Source organism: Phyllostomus discolor, chromosome 5, assembly GCF_004126475.2.
Source record: "Phyllostomus discolor isolate MPI-MPIP mPhyDis1 chromosome 5, mPhyDis1.pri.v3, whole genome shotgun sequence".
NCBI classification, from domain to species: Eukaryota; Metazoa; Chordata; class Mammalia; order Chiroptera; family Phyllostomidae; genus Phyllostomus; species Phyllostomus discolor.
In genome coordinates, this window is record NC_040907.2 from 143255035 (window position 1) to 143273390 (window position 18356).

The window sequence follows — 18356 nt, forward strand, 5'->3', positions numbered from 1 at the left end:
TCTAGGTGTGAACAGAGTGATGTGGTTTGGTCAATTCTCGGTGGAGCTTTTCACTTTATTGGTATTTGTCTATTCAATTTGAATAAACCATTGGGTAGATGCAGGCAGAACGTGCCACAAATCATTTATATGATCCATGTAGCAGCTTTAGTGGGCTCAAACTGCTAAGGACATACTTCGCTGAAATTGTATATGCAGTTGCTGAAGTCTACACTGAATCCATTTAGATCTAGCCTATCTTTTAACGTCCTGAAAACACAGGAGCAGTCTGTTTTGATGAGGATTTGTTCAGAACAAGTGCACAATAAAGAAAGAAATACTGTTTCCTCTAGCACTGTTGCAGTAATAATGGACAAAACAAGTGGTATTACATTACCCTATAGAATTTTTAATTTAGTAGAAAATGTTTCTGTCCTTCAGCAAGTTTTAGTATACTCATTCATTAGCCTTTCAAATATCTGGTGTGTTCCCAGTGTTTGCCAAGCACTGCGTAAGGTGTCACAGTACAGAGAGCAGTTCCTAGGAATAAGGTGATTTAACAGGCTGGAATTCTTTTGTTTTCATCTAAATGTAAATGTTGCACCACAGTCTCTCAACAAATCCAACTCTTTGGGATTCCTAGGATGCAGACGGCAAAAATGCTTTTGACTGTGAGTCTGGAGATAAAACTGAAATCATCTTTCCTACTCAGCTGAGCCTAATCACGCCTTCTCCCCCATTCAGGTTAATAGCTGCTTAATTTCCCGCCAATTCAACCTTTCTTCATCCCTTCTCTCATCCCCTCTCCCTTCTTCTTCCTGACGACCCAGAAGCGTGGTTGTTTCTTTATGGTTCTCATTCATGTTGGAATGTAATAGCTTTTTGTTTGGGCTGTGCAGTTACGGCAGAAAGATTGTAACCATTCTGATCTTTGTTTTAGAAAGGACCCTCTTTCTACTTCTACCACTGTGAAAACAAAAGGGTCAATGTTTATGCTCCTCAGAGAGAAAATACTGGAGGATAAAAAATGTGGTTTTAAGTCAATTTAATTGAGGAGTAATTTATATACATTAAAATTTACTCTTGTGTGTACTGTTCCACAAATTTTGGCACAATGTAACAGAGAGGCCTGACTAGGTCCCTGGGGTGCCTGTGAACCCTGATCTGGCAGGAGAGGCTACGCTCCCTGGAGAAGGGAAGGGTTCGGAGAAAACCCCAGGGTGGTTGATTGAAGCTGCAGTGGGAGCATGAAAGACCTCCTCACCTGCAGGTAGGGTAAACAACTAACATGGCTCTTGATACAGCTTGCACAGAGCAAGCAGGTTGAAAGGTCACGATACACGGTTATTGTGAAGGAGATCATGGCAATGCCCCGCCCCAAGCAGAGGAGCTGTGTCCCTGTGGGCGACTAGAAACCATCCTACTCACTTCTGGATCATGGTGGCAGGAAGAGGGGCAGAGACACTCTGTGGGCTGACAAGCATGGTGGATGCCAGCCATGGACATTTTTGCCTTGGATTTTGGGGTGAAAGATTTAAAATGGAGGGCATGTGGAAACTTGCCCTTTTTGTGTTCCCCTCCCCATGCCTGGTTGGGGGGACCAGAGTGTTCGTGGGACCAATGGATGCTGGCCCTGCTTGTGGCTCTTGCCTTGCCCTGATAGCATGATCGGGAGCAGCCTCGGTGGGACGTGCACCTTGCTGGTGGCAACTCGCAGGATGCTCTGGCCCTGCAGTGCTCGGCATGGCTCCACACCTCTCCCAGTCTCTTGCCCTGACAGCAGTGCACAGATGTGCAGCCAGAGGACTTTTGCTGGCTCCATGAGTGTGAGCAGCCTTGGGTGCCAGGTCCCTGTGCCTGGAGCCCCTCTCACAACCAGCTGCAGTGATCTGGCAGCACCCCCGGCTGGGGAAAGGGAGAAAGCTGCATCAGGGCAGTAGGGATGTCTGTCCCACAGTGTGCAGTCCAGAGAGAGAGAGAGAGAGAGACAGAGAGCGAGCGCACACACCTGGGGCTGGAGAGATGTAGCAGCCTTGGACTTCCAAAGGACAGATTAAAAATGGAGTGGGGTCTCTCTGGGCATGGATTTGAATTTGACTCTTTTGGGGAACAAGGGTATTTCTGTGTTTTGCAGAAGAGAATGGCTTGGAGCAGGGGAGCCCCCACCTCTGCCAAACTGGGTAACCTGTTACTAAAAAACCTTTTTCCTCCCCCACCAAGTAATTGTGTTATGCTTGTGTATGATGGCAGGTGGCTGAATCCCACTTCGTTCAGTAACTAAAGTACATGGTTGTGTTTGCTACCACTATAAACAATCAGAGAGCATTTCCATCAACATTCCCCTTGCCCCTTTGTAATTAATTCTCTTGTCCCAATCACAGCTCCTGGCAACTACTGATCAGTTTTCTGTCCCTATAGATTTTTCAGTTCTAGGAAGCCATACAAATAGAATAATACACTAGGTAGTTGTTGAGTCTGGCTTCTTTCACTTAGATAATGCTTCTGAGATTCACTCATGCTACTGCAAATATTAGTAGTTTGTTTCATTTTATTACTGAGCAGTTTTCATTTCTGGATGTCTAACAGTTTGTTCATTTACCACGTGATGAATATTCAGATTATTTCCAGTTTGGGGCAATTATTAATAAAGCTGTTGGGAACATTTGCAAATAGGATTTTATGTGGATATATGTCTTTATTTCTCTTGGTTAAATCCCTAAGAGTGACTTTGCTGGATCATATGGTTAGTATACATTTAATTTTGTAAGAAACTATAAAACTGTTTCTCAAAGGGGCCGTGCCGTTTTGCATTCTCACAGTGACATGTGAAAATTCAGTGGTTCTACACCCTTGCTCGTATTTCGCATCTTCAAAGCTTTTGATTTGAGCCATTCTAGTAGATGCAGCGTAGTCCTCATTGCAGTTTTAATTTACGGTCCCTTGATGACCAGTGACGTGCAGCATTTTTATTGCCATCCACCTCTCTTCTTTTATTGCGTGTGGTAAAATACACACAGCACAGAATTTCTTGTTACTAATAGCCACTGGCAAATACTTATCTGCTTTCTGTCTCCATGAATTTGCCTGTTCTGGATATTTTGTGTAAATGGAGTCATTCAAGAAACCATCTTTTGTGTCTGGTTTCTTTCAGTTAGGATAATGTTTTCAAGGTTCATCCATGGCATAGCCAGCATCCATACTTCATTGCTTTTTTTTCCCCTTCAAATGTTTAATATGTGCATTTCATACCACTTCCCATGGCTCTTGTTATTAGAAAGACATTGAACACATTTCCCATATAATGAATGATTTTTTAAAACTGAGGTTAATTTGTTTCTTTTTACGGCTAATATTCCATTTAATAGGTATTCCACATTTTGTTTATCCATTCATCAGTTGATGACCAATTAGTTTTTTCCCACCTTTGGCTGTTGTGAATAGTGCTGCTATAAATATTTATACACATTTTTTGTTAAAAAGCACTTTTTTAGAGCTTTTGGGTACACACCTAGGAGTGGAATAGCTTGTTAATATTATAATTGCATGTTTAGCCTATTGAGAGACTGCCAAACTGTTTACTACAGTTTCTGAATCATTGCAAATATCCTGGGAGGTACAAGAATTCCATTTTCTCAACTTCAGCAGCACTTGTTCTTTTACTTTTGCTTTTTTAAATCATAGCCATCCTAGTGTGTGTGAAGTGGTATCTGATTGTGGCTTTAATCTGCATTTTTTAATGTTTAGTGGCATTGGCATTGGGCATCTTTTCATGTGTCAGTTGACTGTTTGTATCTCATCTTTGGAGAAATGTCTATTCAAGTCCTTTGCCCATTTTAAAAACTGGATTTCTGTTTTGGTGTTGAGTTAAAGAGTTCTTTATATATTCTTGATGGTGAACCCTTCTCAGGAAGTGATTCACAAATATCTTCTCCCATTCTATATGGGTTGTCTTTTTACTTTCTTGATAATTTTGATGAAGTCTAAAATATCTATTTTTTTCTAGTTGCTTATGTTTGTGGTGTTATATCTAAGAAACCACTGCAAAATACAAAATTGTGAAGATTTACCTCTATGTTTTCTCCTGGGAATTTTATATTTTGAGCTTGTATATTTAGGTTTTTGATCTATTTTGGGTGAACTTTTGCACGCAATGTCAGTTATGGGCCTGACTTCACTCTTTTGTATGTGGGTGTCCAGTTGTCCCAGCGCTGTATGTTGAAGGTACTGTTTGTTTTTCCTCCCATTGCATGTTTTTGGGGACTTTGTCAGAAATCAACTGACCATTATATGGGTTTATTTCTGGTCTCTTGATTCTATTCTATTGATCTATAGATCTATTGATCTTATGTTTTTACCTTATTATTTTGACTATGGTAGCTTTGTACTAAGTTTGCAAGCCCCAAAATGTGAGTCTTCCAACTTTGTGATTTTCATGACTGTTTTGGCTATGTGGGGTCCCTTGTAATCACTTTTTCCATTTTTCAAATGCCACTGGGATTTGGATAGAAACTGAGCTACATCTGTGTATCACTTTGGGTAATATTGCCATCTTAAAAATATTAAGTATTCCAATCTATGAATATGGATTGAAGTTGTCTTTGATTTCTTTCAGCAATGTTTTGAATAACAGTTTGTCCATTTGCCAGAGAAAAATATTCAGATTATTTTGAGTTTTCATTATAGAACTCTTACAACACCATGGTTAAAATTTCATCTTTTTAAAGTAAAGTAATCTTAATTTAAAAGAATATATGTATCCCTATGTTCATTGCAGCATTATTTACAATAGCCAAGATATGGAAGTGCCCATCAATAGACGAGTAGATAAAAAATACTGTGATACATATATATATATATAAAATAGAATATTACAATAGAATATATATATATATATAAAATAGAATATTACTTGGCCACAAAAAAGAATAAACTTTTATTTGCAACAGTATGGATAGACCTAGAGGGTATCACGCTCAGTGAAGTAAGTCAGTCAGAGAGACAAATATGGCATGGTTTCACTTAGATGTATAACCTAAAGAATAAAATAAACAAACCTGAAACAGATTCATAGACATAGAGAGTGGACTGGTGGGTGTCAGAGGGAAGGGAGGTTGGAGGACTGTATAAAAGGGGTGGAGAGATTAAGAAATACAAGCATGTAAAGGCATGTAAAGTAGAGCATGGGGAATGCAGTCAATAATATTGCAATAACTATGTACTGTGCCAGGTGGGTACTGGAAACATTGAGGAAAATGCTTTGTTAAGTATATGATTGTATAACCCCTATGCTGTATACCTGAAACCAATACAAAATAGTATTGAAAGTACACTATAATTGAAAATTGAAAATTAAACTTAAAAAATAAAATGAAGTACTCTTTCAAGTATTTTGCCCATTTTTAAATAATTGGGCCATTTTTTTTCTTTTTACTGATTGGTGAGAATTTTTATATGTTCTGGATACTAGTCTTTTATCAGATATATGTTTTTTCAAACATTTTCTCTACGTTTGTGGTTTGTCTTTCCATTTTTTAAAATAGTATCTTTCAAAGACATTGTTTTTAATTTTAATTAAGCCCAATTTATCAATTTATCCTTTTATGGTTTATACTTTTCATTCTATCTAAGAAATGTTTGCCAAATCCATGAGCATAAAGATTTTCTTCTATGTTCTCATCTAGAAGTTTTATAGTTTAAGGTTTTCCATTTAGGCCTATGATCTATATTTGGTTAATTTTTGTATACTGCATGCAACACAGGCTTTTGAATCTAAACTGACATGTTCCAGTTTCTGTTTTGCTGGTTACTAGTTGCATAACATTAAACAAAACATTCAACATGATTCTTAGTTTCCCCATTTAAAGTAAAGATGGTAATATTTATTTCCTGGTCTATCAGAGCTGTTGTGAGGATCAAATGAAAAAAAAGTATAACAGTGCTTTCTAAAATCAGAGTATGAATGTTAACTATCATTATTTCTAGCTGACAGCAGTAACAGAGATCATATAAGAATGTGTCATATTTGGGAGAAAGCCAGAACTCAAACAGTTACCAGCAGTAGAGTAAGGTGTTTAAAAGCACTAGCTTTTAATTAGACCCGCATTTGAACTCCAGTTTTGCCACTCCCTGGAGGAAGAACCTCACAGGGATCCTGAGCTCTCTCATTCTCACCTTTCTTATCCATGCAGTGGGGACAGTGTCTAAACTCTACAGGGTGTTTGGAGGATGAAGGGAGTTACATACAAAGCCCAATGAGCTACATGGAGTAGGAGATTAATAAATGGCAGTTTTGAGACAGAGGATAAATAGACATTGTAGGTAGATAGATAGACAGACAGACAGACTCTCTAATAAAATAACAATGTGGACTCTCATGATTTATAGAAGTCCTAGGAAGGGAGCTGCCTTTGAGTCTTTAGAATCCAGTACAATGTCTGGCACATAGTAGGAGCTCAATACATGTATATTAAATGAAAAGATGAATACATATTATTAACTTTTAATGTGGATATAAATGGCTTTTGTCAACTGAACTTTTTTTTTTTGCTGGGTTTATATCATATTACTGATCTTTAAGGAGAACAAGTAGATTTAACTTTTGTGTAATAGGGTTAGAATAGGGCCACTTCCTCTTATGGTGTCCATGTCCATATAACAGACATCATCCAGTTTTAAGTGGTAATATTGGGTACAGATGAATATATGTTACATTTGTTCTGGAAAGATAACACAGACTCCTTTCAAAGTTTTCCATAAAGTAGTGCTGTTCAAAATAATTAGTTTTTCTGAATAAGTGTGATACTGACTACATAGCAGGGTAAGTCCCACAAGTACTTGAGTAAAATAATTTAATTAAATGTATATGTGTTAAAACATTTTATAGCTCATATAAGATTTTGTGAAAAGGGGAAATACGTACCCATAAAACTTCAGTTAATCTATGACTGTATATCCTTAATTCAATAACCAGAATTTCTCAGCTGATGATCTCACACATATGCAGCTACCTCATACTAAGGTGAAGTAACTAGTTAATTACATGCCAGTTACAAAGAAGCGAAGATTACTCCATGGATTGCTTAGGACTGACACCTGTTATATTTCCTGCTGTTGATAGATTGGGTCATGCCAGAGTCCACTGATCCCAAAAGGCCTGTTTTGGCTCTTTATAGTTTACTGTGATCCTATAGCATACAGGCAAGAGTGCTTGTGGCCATAATTTCATGCCAGGAAATGTTGACTCATGGCATAAATGTGTTGAATTTACCAAACACTGGAAAATGTGCAAGTTAGTTTAGAAATGAATGGTAAGAAGCTGAAAAATTCTATTAGCTTAAAAAAACCCAAGTGAGAAGAGTTGCTTGCATCCACAGGAGATCTACCATTTTTATCTCACTGTTTGTTATATTATTCAACAGTCCCTATGGTATGACTAAGTGTCATAGTTTCTGGCATTGAAGCAGTCCTTCTGAAACATCCCTGTTAAAAACACTCTCTCATTCATTTTAACTACTAATGCGATGTAGGTTCAGTTGTTACCATTTACAGATTGGGCCCTTGAAGTTTAGAGCTGCTGTTCAGTTTCCTCAAAGGCATATGGAGAGCCAAGGTTTGAACTAAATTCTGTCTGAGTCCAAAGTTCAAGATCATAATCACAGCACACTATTAAAAATCCAGGAATTATGAACACAAATGTAGGAGAAAAGACATAGGACTGGTGGCAGAATGACCCCCCGCCCCCAAAACAGGATGATTTTTATTGAGGAAATAAACTACTGAACAACATAACTACTATTTTAACTCAAACACAATTATTGACTTTCAAAGTAATTATCCTAGAAGACCACATGTTTAAGTACATAATGATGCACTGGCCAATGTCTTTTAGGGGTACCAGCTTTGAACTGCTTCTAGATTCAGCCTAACGACCACATTAAAACAGATAAATACAAACAGCTATGTTTCTTTAGTTACTGCTATAAAACATTAAAAAAATTATCAAGGTTGAGCAGCCATTTTATTAAAAAGATTTAAGTCCAAATGACTTCAATTGTTTCCAAAACATTAAATTCAAGGTCAAATTTCAATGATCTGATCCAACTAATAATATACTGAAGAATACATGTCAGTCTCTGAAATAGATGCTCCATCTTGTTGAAATAAAGGTGCAGCTTATCAAGGCGACCAACTACTTTGAAAGTGACAGTCCTTTGTAGTTATAATTTTGGTATATTCCTATAATCAGTTACTGCTTTCTAGTTCCTATCTACCTACAAAAAGAAAATGAGGAAGATACAATAGAAGATGCATAAGAAAGAGAAAGAAAAAATGAAATTACCAATCACCACCTGACCCTCCAATCCTGAAATTAGACATAATTACCCACCAGAAATTAATCTCGTGTGGGAATAATATATTTCAATAAATATATGGGTGGTCTCAGGCTTTTCTTTGTACACTGCCTCCTCTCCCACCAAACCCAAATCGCTAAGGAAAATTCTGGCCTCACATCGGTGCACATTTCCTCTTTCTCTTTTATTTTTTCTAACTGCTAGGGAGTTCTATGCCAACTGAGGTATTCAGGTGAGGAAGACCTGAGGAAGCCATAATAAGGAATTTGCATTGGAAAGGGCAAAGACATTCATTCATCTAAGAAGGGAAAAAAAGGATAGAGTCAAAAGTGGAGCACATGGCCCAGTTTGGTGTGGCTCAGTTGGTTGGAGCATCATTCAGTACACCAGAGGATTGGGGGTTCGATTCCTGGTTAGAGCATATACCTAGGTTGTGGGTCTGATCCTCATTGAGTGTGTATGAAAGGCAACCAATAGATGTTTCTCTCTCACATTGATTCAAGTCAATGTTTTATAGCCTAGGCAGCAAGTTATACTAACTGGATAAACATTTAAATTATGGAGAGCAAATGGGGGCAAAAAAGGGGAAAATCTGTCATTGCGATGCAAAGTTTGTTTGCACCGCCAATTTATTCGAATCCCAAATGGAAGGCACAGGGCACCTCCCAAGTCTTTCAACATGTTTTCTTTCTTCATCTGCCTCTTTCCTCCCTTAAGGCAACTCCCACAAGAATGCACTGTTATCTTACTCAGGACAAAAAAATTTGAGTGTCTTAGGAGTGGCCTTGAACAAATATTAGCCTCTAGGGTTCTATGAGCAGAGGACTAGCCTTGTCATAGGAATTTGTTGAATATATGAGTAACCAAATAAATAAATGAAATATCTTTCACCCCTGCTGCCAATGTGGCATGTAACATTAGAGGTGGCCCTGGGCGTGGAAGAACAATATAGGGATACAGGAAACTGACCCCCACTTTCCCACCCCCTGCCACTATATGCCCTTATCTTTCTTCTTCAGACAGCAGTCATTTCCTTTGAGTGCCTTGAGCCTTAAAGGACTGATGCTCTCCCCGGAGGTTTTATGATGGGAGTGGAAGGTGCTGCCTCATAAAGGATAATGGGGAGATTATCCTGGATTATCCAGGTGAGCCTGAGGTAATCATAGGGTCCTTAAAGAACAAGTGAGGCAGAAGAACAGGTCAGAATGAAGTAACGTGAGAAGCACTTGACCCGCTGTGGCTGGCTCTGAAGATGGTGGCAGGGGTCTCAAGCCAAGGAATGTGAAGTTTCTGGAAAATATGAAGGCAAGAACATGGATTCTCTCCTAGAACCTACACAGGAAGAAACATAGCCCTACTGACACCTTGATTTCAGTGAGACCTATCTTGAACTCCTGAACTCCAGAACTGTAAGATAATAAATTTATGTTGTTTTAAGCCATCAAACTTGTGTTAATAGGAAACAGCACCAGTGAAGAGGAAACAGAGGGTCACTGAAACGGAGTAAAGGACTCAAGAGGCAGATAGACTGGTTTTCTCATTACTAGCCAATGGGCCTTGGAGAATTTATTTCATGTCTGTGAGGCTTCGTTTTCCTCATCACTGGACTTGGTTGAAACTAGCAACCTTTAAGGCTACTTTTGATTTTAAGTGAGACCACGTCTTGGCATTGCCCAGCTCCAGGGGGCCCACACTGTGGGTGCTCATCACCGCTATCTCCCTTCCTCTTCTTCTGCCAACCCTCTGGTCACTGGGTGCCAGGATGCAGTGTAGGGATCACAAGTAGGAAAAAGAAAATGGATGTGGATAAAAAGTTAAGCCTGGGGGGTCTGGAAATGGAAATCGATACCACTGCTGCTTGGAGCACGGATGGCGGCAGTTCCATGGTCTACCCAGAATTTCATAAAAGAAGGGTTTGAAGGCCAAAGAGGAAAAAGGAAGCGGAAGAGTGTGAAAAGTAGGAGAAGATCTGGGTGGAACAAGACTGGGAGGAGAAAAAGGAAGAGAACATAGGGTGGAACCCAGGCTGGAAAAAAAGATGTGTGGAATCTCACATCTGATCACTGATTAGTGGACTGTACCACTAATCAGAAATATAAGAAAAAAGTCAAAATCAGTTGTCTGTTCCTCTTTCTTTTTTCAGGTCCTTGTTTCTACCCCATTCTTCCCTTCAGTTTAAGCACCACCTTAGAACTTATTCACACACAAACACTGTGAATTACCAAGGTAGATCATGCATCCTGGATGGCAAAGGAAGAGGGGTACTTATATTTATGTAACATGCAAAGGTTAAAGTGGACATTTTAAAAACACTAAAGAAATGTTCTCTTGGGAGTAAAACTGAGACCTAGTTAAATGTTATTGGGTCCCTGAACCTGTTTATTTCATTTTCTAAGCTGATGTGAGGGATTATCTATACCTACCTAACTTGTTAGCTATCACCTACCGAGCTACCATCTCACAACATAGGTAAGAGCTCTGCTACCAACGACAATGCTGTGTTCTGTAGAGTGCTGCTCAAGGTACTAAGAGAAGTCCAGGAGTGGTGGAAAATGCATACTTCTAAGGTGGAATGACAACTCTTCCCTCTTAGGCTTTGTAGCCAATATAGATTTCATGACTACAGAGCTGTAAATGTACTGGAATAATTTCACAAAAGAACATCCAAACTGTCACAAAAATCATTGCTAGGGTTTGGATGGACTCTGTTCAAAATTTTGTGATTTTGCGCAACTTTGAATAGGTGATTTGGTAGTAAGGTCACATCTATTCCTACAACACAGTGAATTTTAGGAAATAAGTAGGTTTTAAGTCATGTTTTTGGTTTATTAAATTATGTTAAGGAAATCACAGAAAAAACTCACAAACCATTCTTTCTTTAAAGGAATGTTTATAAATTGCAAAGTGACTTGCTGTGTGATCTAGCTTCATATTATATCAGAAGATTATTTCCCTGACTTTTTCAAGTCAACCTAAAACTGAGTTAAATATCACTTAAAGACATTAGCTGTTGAGATTTTTCTATGCTTTTAAAAGGAAAAAGTCATCTTCTAAAGTGACCATGACATGTTTAAGTAAATATTTTCCCCAAAGTTTTGCTGTATAATTTACCTTGAGAGGATATGAGTAAACACATAGATCTGCAGCAATTTTAGGAAGTAATTTACAATTTCCCATTTCCTCTGATTTTGGAAATCCCTTCAAAATACACAAAATCTGCTCCGATTTCTCACACCACTTTTTCTAAAGGCTTCGTAGCTTAGCTAACCAATAGCCCCAGGGGCTCGGGAATCTAGGGGAAAGATAGACAGCTCTGTGTCCTTTCCCCTCCTGCCCTTTGCTCCACTGTCCCCAAATAACTTCACAACCAAGTTTACAGATCAAAAGGCTTTTTCTAGGAATACTCACAAACTTCTACTGAAATATGCAGAGACCTTCAGAAAAGTCAACATTTACTCAGTGTTAAAGAGCTTTAAGTTTGAACTGTAGTGCGATCAGCAGGTTTACCTAACCCTGCAAAACAGCCGAACTAGCTGATCTGTGCAGGTATTCATCTTTCTCCCGCAAAGAGCTCTGCTGGCGGCAGTCAAAACCAAAGTGGGAACTAATAAAAATGAAAACTGTGGTAGCAAAATACACTTATGAGGTTAATTTGACGTATTGCAAAAATTTGGGAGGTTATAGTGGTTTCTACATAACCACAGCACTGATTTAGAGAAACCCCAGGGAAACAGCTGCATTTTGGTACATAACTTGCCTTGCTTGCATAGGAAACCCTGGATTTTCAGGGTGTATGTTTTGAGATGCTAAAATTTAAACATTAGGTTGGGGAAAATTGTAAGCATCTCTTATTGGGAAATAACAGGATAGTAAAACCTATAGAAGTTGACACGCATTAGGCAAAGGAAGAGAAAAAGTAAAGTCAGTTCTGCTGACCTGCTAAGAAAACTGTGCTTGTACTACTGGATTCCATGATTACCTGTGAATGTCTCCATTTCTGGCATTTGGTAGCAACTGGCTGAGGCAAGCCTGGCAAAACGTTCTCCAGCTGCTGGAAGATCAACTCCTGCACATCCTCTGTGCTGTGTTCCAAGTGTGCAACTCCAAATGCAACAGTGGTGTGAATCACGAGGGAAGGCCCGATTGCCGACGATGCTAGCATATGAGGAACATCAAGATACATCTTAAGAGGGTAACAGGGTAGGGTCTCTCAGCATTTCAATCCAGATTTAAGACTTGATTACAATAAACAGGCAATAAATTGAGGGCAAACAGATTCTAATCTTTAAAGCATAAAACTAGGCTATTTTCTGAAGTTCAAATTCAAGCTTCTCTGAAGAAGAGGGGAAATTCACGATATATGTTAAAGAATAAATTTCTAGGCCTTGCTAAAGAGCGGGAAGGAAGGGCACCTAATACATACTGCCTTCGGTATAATCAAATTTATTTGTATGTTCATCTTCTCTCATCCACTAAATTATAACCTCTTCTGGGCAGGAACCATTTCTTATATATAGTCCATATTCTCCTTAAATTTGAAGAACAAAGCACATGTTCAAAAAATACTTATTCATTTTTTGTTAAATGGGTTACAAAATATTTTGCTGAAATTGTTAAATGTTAGAACAAAATACCTTTCCCATTTTAAAAAATCGAGTTTCTCTCTAAAAACAGGCTTGATTTTCTAATAGTTTCTTTTATCTTTTAAGTAGCATTAAAAATAAAAGTTTGCTTCACTTATAACATGGAGTTACTTTCCATTTTTGTTTGCCATTGAATTTTTTTGGTGTATTTCACAATTATAAATAATGAATGTCTGCTTCGTATCTTTGACTCTTTAGTAGAATATAGGAAAATCAAATAAAATTCAAAGTTGAAAGCAAAGCGACTGAGGCATTTATAAAAGACAGACTTGGCAGGAATGTTAACAAGAGTTTGCCTGCTATTCTTGTTTGCTTGAAACATGCAGAGGAGAAAGTTGAGGGAAAACAATAATAGATCTGAAATGCATGAAACAGTAGTAAGAAGTTGGTGCTCCCCCCTACTGAGAGAAAAGAACATTAAATCTTGGAAGGTACTGACAAGTGTTTGCAAACCTGATTCTGAAAATTCTTTAGTTTGGGATTCTAAAGACAATGATCTATTTGAGGTAGGTGTGTGCAACTTTACACAGAAAAAACTGAAAAACATGCCACCTAACCTCTTTGCACTTCAAGGTTCTTTAGATTTTATATAAAATCAGAATGTTAGCTTTTATATAAAATCATAGTGCATGTGAAGTGCTCGGCATTTTCTGGCACAGAGTAGGTGCTTCATAAATATAAACCATGGGAATAGAAACAATAAATCTGATATATATAAGGGAAAAGTTCTCATGGTGTTTCCCAAATGATAGGTGTGAGTTATTTTTTGTAAAAGTACTTCATTTTTCCATTGCTTTCTGCTCTGAGAAACCTCGATTATGAATTTTACACAAAGTCACAATGGAAGAGCATCCCAAAATGCTGTAAGCATTTTAATATAAAGAGAGTGCTTTCCAATTTTTATATGTGTGAGGTAGGAGATGGGACTTCAGAGTATGCTCAGTGAATGCAATGGTGAGGGAATCTGCCGTTTCCACAGCACCTGGAATGACTTGAAAGTGCAAATCAAGGGACCATCTCTTTGAATGTTCAAGGTTTAACCTGTCAGTGTAGACTGTATAGGGTACCACACAGAGGGAAGGACCAAGGAATGCAAAATCTCAAATTCTTTCACCGAATCCCACCACAGTGAAACCTATTGCATATTGTCGCAGGGTTAGAGTTAAGTTATTGATGCTATCAGTTAATAAATTCAGGGAGGCTTGTTCATAGCAAGGGGGTGTCAATACCACCACTCTTCCACGAGGTGCCAAATCTTCCCAGAGACAACGAAAGCTACTGGGTCAGCATTCTGCAGCAGGAGAGTTGGGGTTCTGAGTTGACTTATCTATGGCAGGCTTCAGAAAAAATGAATGCTATCTGTGTGCTGAGAATCAAGAGGTTGCACTGACCCAGCCATTTATTCTAGGGGAACTCATAAAATTACTAAGGGCAGCAATGGTGCATTGCCAGGTTTCTCTCATTTACATTAGCTATCCGCTCCAAGGAGAGCAATAAAAAAGGAAATTTAAGACCCAAAATGAGACAGTTCTTGCATAACAATGAGAGAACAACCTAGCTACTTGGGTTTTTTTTTTTTGGAATCAGATATTTTTTGGAGAATTTAGATTAAAAATTGAATAGCCTTAACCTAAAACAGTATGTTTCAAGATAAAGTTCCCCCACCTCCCAAATTAAAGGGTATTTTTAGAAACAAAAGTTCAAAAATACAAACAGCCAACTAGAGTTTAAATGTGACCAAGATTTGGAAACTGAGCATTATAAATAAAGCCACAAATATGTTAATAGGATTCAGTGCATAAATTTAGTGTAATCATTATTCCTTGGTCACCAAGAAGGTAATGATGTTATCTTTTTCTTTTTTTTTAATTCAGTTTAACAAGCAACACACTTTGCTTTTGGCATTTCAAATGTAAGGTTCGTAGTAAGGTGACAACTATTTCTGTATTGTTGGGAGGTGAATGGCTTTAGTCAGTAGATATTTGAACCTTTGTATCCTTAATAGCTCCGTGGTCTTAGACAATTTAATCTCCCAGGCTTTGCTTTCTTCCATGAATTAAAAGGGAGTATTACAATTTACCTTATAAGACTGTCACAAGGATTAAATGTTAGGACACATAAAAGCCTTTTTTCAAGTATAAAGTGCTACACAAATGTGAGACATCCGTAGATAATATTCTTTTTATCTTTTTGACATCTGTGCTGTAGTTAGAGCAGTGTTAGAAAGGGATAACAGAGTTGACTCCTCTCAAAGTATTCAGATTGATTATGTAACAGAACCACTGGGGTCTATAGCCTGCTACCAATAAGAACCATGACTCCCAAAGCTAGAGTCTTCGGAAAAGGAAAGGAACTACTTATTCAAAAGTTATACAGGTTTAGAATAATTGGTGAATTCTATTGTTAAATCTCACTCCCTTTAGAAACAAACAAAAACCACCCAGAAACACACTGTCTTGCCTGTGCCACCCCCTTGCCAAACCAGGCCAGTGAGAAGTACTGTCTCTCAGGAAAAGAAATAGAAGCCTGTAGCTTAGCTGGGCAGATTCTTGTCTGTATTCTGGCTTTTTCCAGTCATCCGTGCTCAGCTAGCTAGGCTCCTGCTCTTAATCTAAAACCACATCCTCATGGTGGGCTGCTGGGGGGAGGTCCTTCAGCATTCTTTCAAACCACGTGGCCAAGACCCCCCTTCTCTGCTCCCAAACCTCATATTGAGAGACAGAGAGCCTCTCATGGCTCTCCTACTCTCCTTCCCACAGGGTCCAGAGCTCTAGCAAGGCTGAGAGACAGAGAGAGAAAGAGAGAGAGAGAGCGAGTGAGGGAGCACAGCTGCTCCCATTCCTGGGTTTAAATCCTGGCATGGATATTCCTCCATAACCCCATTTCTGACTCCTCCGACACTGGGTTACACCTGTCAGCACTCTGGTTTCTTCTGCCTTTCTTGGCTGCCATTCTTAGTCTGGGCAAGCATGGCCCTGTGACATAGAGCTGACCACCTTCCTTCTCTTGAGCAGGTGCAGCGAGCCCCTCCAGTCAGGGCTACATGCATCACAGGTTAGAGTCATGCCCATCTCTTTGGCTCTGAGCAGGCACAGCTATTTAGCATTACTAAAACACTGGCCAAGTTCTTTAGATATGCAAAGTAACTCTCAATGGCCCTGCTCTGTTCCCACATCCCCCAAGCAATAGCTCTGGGGGTTTTCTTTGTTTTGGGGGTGACCTCTAGCTCAGCACCCTGTTACAATTATTCTATCAACACCCCAGGAAGAGTGTCAAACTATTCCTGGGTATTGGCACAGAAGTTTTTTTTTTTTATTGTGGTAAAATACACATACCATACAATTTTCCATTTTAACCTATTTTAAGTGTGCAGTTCTCTGGCATTAAGTGTACTCACATTGTCCTGCAACCATCACCACCATCCATCTCCAGAACGTTGTCTTCTCCACCTGACACTCTATACCCATTAAACACTAACCTCTCACACTCCCCTTCCGCTAGCCTCTGTCAACCACCGTTCTACCTCAGTCTCTATGAATTTGACTATTCTAGGTACTCATATAAATGGAATCAAACAGTATTTGTCAAGTAATTTCATGACTGGCTTATTTCACTTAGCATGATGTTTTCAAGGTTCATCTATTTTGTAGTATATGCCAGTTTCTTTTCTTTTTAAGGCCACAAGATATTCCACTGTATGTATATACCACATCTTGTTCATGCATTCATCCACAGAAGCAACTTGGGTTGCTTTGACCTTCTGGCTATTGTGAATAATGCTACTATAAACATGGGTGTACAAGTGCCTGCTTCCACTTCTTTTAGGTAAATAGCCAGAACTGGAATTGCTGAGTCACATGGTCATTCTATGCTTAAATTTTTGAGGAACAACTTGACTCTTTCGCACAGTGGTTGCATCACTTTTTCATTCCAACCAGCAAAGTACAAAGGGTCTAATTTCTCCACCTCCTTGCCCACACTTGTTACTTTACTTTATTTTTTATAATAGCCATTCTAATGGGTATGAAGTGGGGACAGAGTTTTAGTTTACAATTTTGGATGGGGGTCCAGACACTGGAAGTTGATGATAACAACGGCAGCAGCCCTAGCTGTAACAGCAGCATTATCATCTCTGTTAATAGAACACTGAGATACAGAACACTCTCACTTGAAATACAATAAAGAGCTATAGACATTACCTATGATCCAAACAGAAATTGAAATTTGTTCTGAATTAAGTATACTAGGTGCCTCAGATCCATGATCATATTAACCATAATTATAAACATTAACAGGTTAAACTTGCTTTTATGTGTTGTGTGCCACTGAGTCAGCTCTGACTCCTGGTGTGGGGTCCACAACGTCCCGTCCTCGACAATCCGGCTCAGCTTCCGTAGACTCATGACTATGGCTTCTTTTACCGAGTCAATCCATTTCATATTTGTCTTCCTCTTTTCTTGCTGCCTTCTATTTTTCCATCTCCACTGTCTTTTCCAAAGAACCCTGCCTTTTCATGATGTGCCCAAAGTAGGCTAGCTTCAGTTTTGTCGATTTTGCCTCCACTGATGTTTCAGGTTTAACTTGCTCCCGGACCCACCTGTCCCTCCTTCTGGTGGTCCAGGATACCTGTAGAGCTCGTCGAGAGCACACTATTTCAAGTGGATCAATTGTCTTCCTATTTGCCTTCTTTACTTTCCAGCTTTTATATCTGTTCATAGTAATTGGGAACACAAGGATGCGGATGATCTTACCCTTGGTTTCTAATGATGCATCTTTGCTCTTGGTAATCTTTCCTAATTCTTCTCTTACTGCCCTTTTGAGTCTCAGCTTTCTCTTGCTTCCTTGGCTCAGTCTCCATTTGATTTAATGATTAAACTTGCTTAGTTAAAGACAAATATTGTCATATTGGGTCAAGAAAATAACATCTAACTATATGCTGCTTTTAATAAAATACATTTTAAAAACAAATCCTAACTCAATTATATGAGGTCAGACAATGTGATCTGTATGATACTTTAAGATTTGTTAAATGGCATACGTAGTCAGTTTTCAGGTGTTACGTGTGTGTGAATATCATTTTCTAGATGTTGAATTAACATTTAAAGTCCATTGGAGTAATTTTATTAATTGAGTAGTTCTAAAACAACTAAATTCCCATAAATTTTTTGTGTGCTTAATCAATTACTGAAAATTTTTGCTTTATATTGAAACCATGTTACTAATTTCCTGCTATTTCCTGATACCCTTTACAAATACATTATGAATATCTTCCATTTAGAAGTGCTTTTAACCTTAAAGTTTATTTCTGCTTTCTATTTGTTTCACTTTTTCAAAATTTTTTTCTTTTTAAAATTTTGCCTTCTTTATTGATTAAACAGTTTTT

The 18356-nt window shown here is 38.5% G+C and overlaps 1 protein-coding gene across 1 annotated transcript in view; it reads right to left on the bottom strand.

Annotated features, from left to right (window-relative positions):
* The window catches only part of RNLS (renalase, FAD dependent amine oxidase), a 250858-nt gene that overhangs the window by 14671 nt on the left and 217831 nt on the right, over window positions 1–18356 (bottom strand). Inside the window, exon 6 of the mRNA XM_028512789.2 lies at window positions 12310–12485. Coding sequence (XP_028368590.1) covers window positions 12310–12485 — 176 coding nt within the window. The remainder of the gene's footprint in view (window positions 1–12309; window positions 12486–18356) is intronic.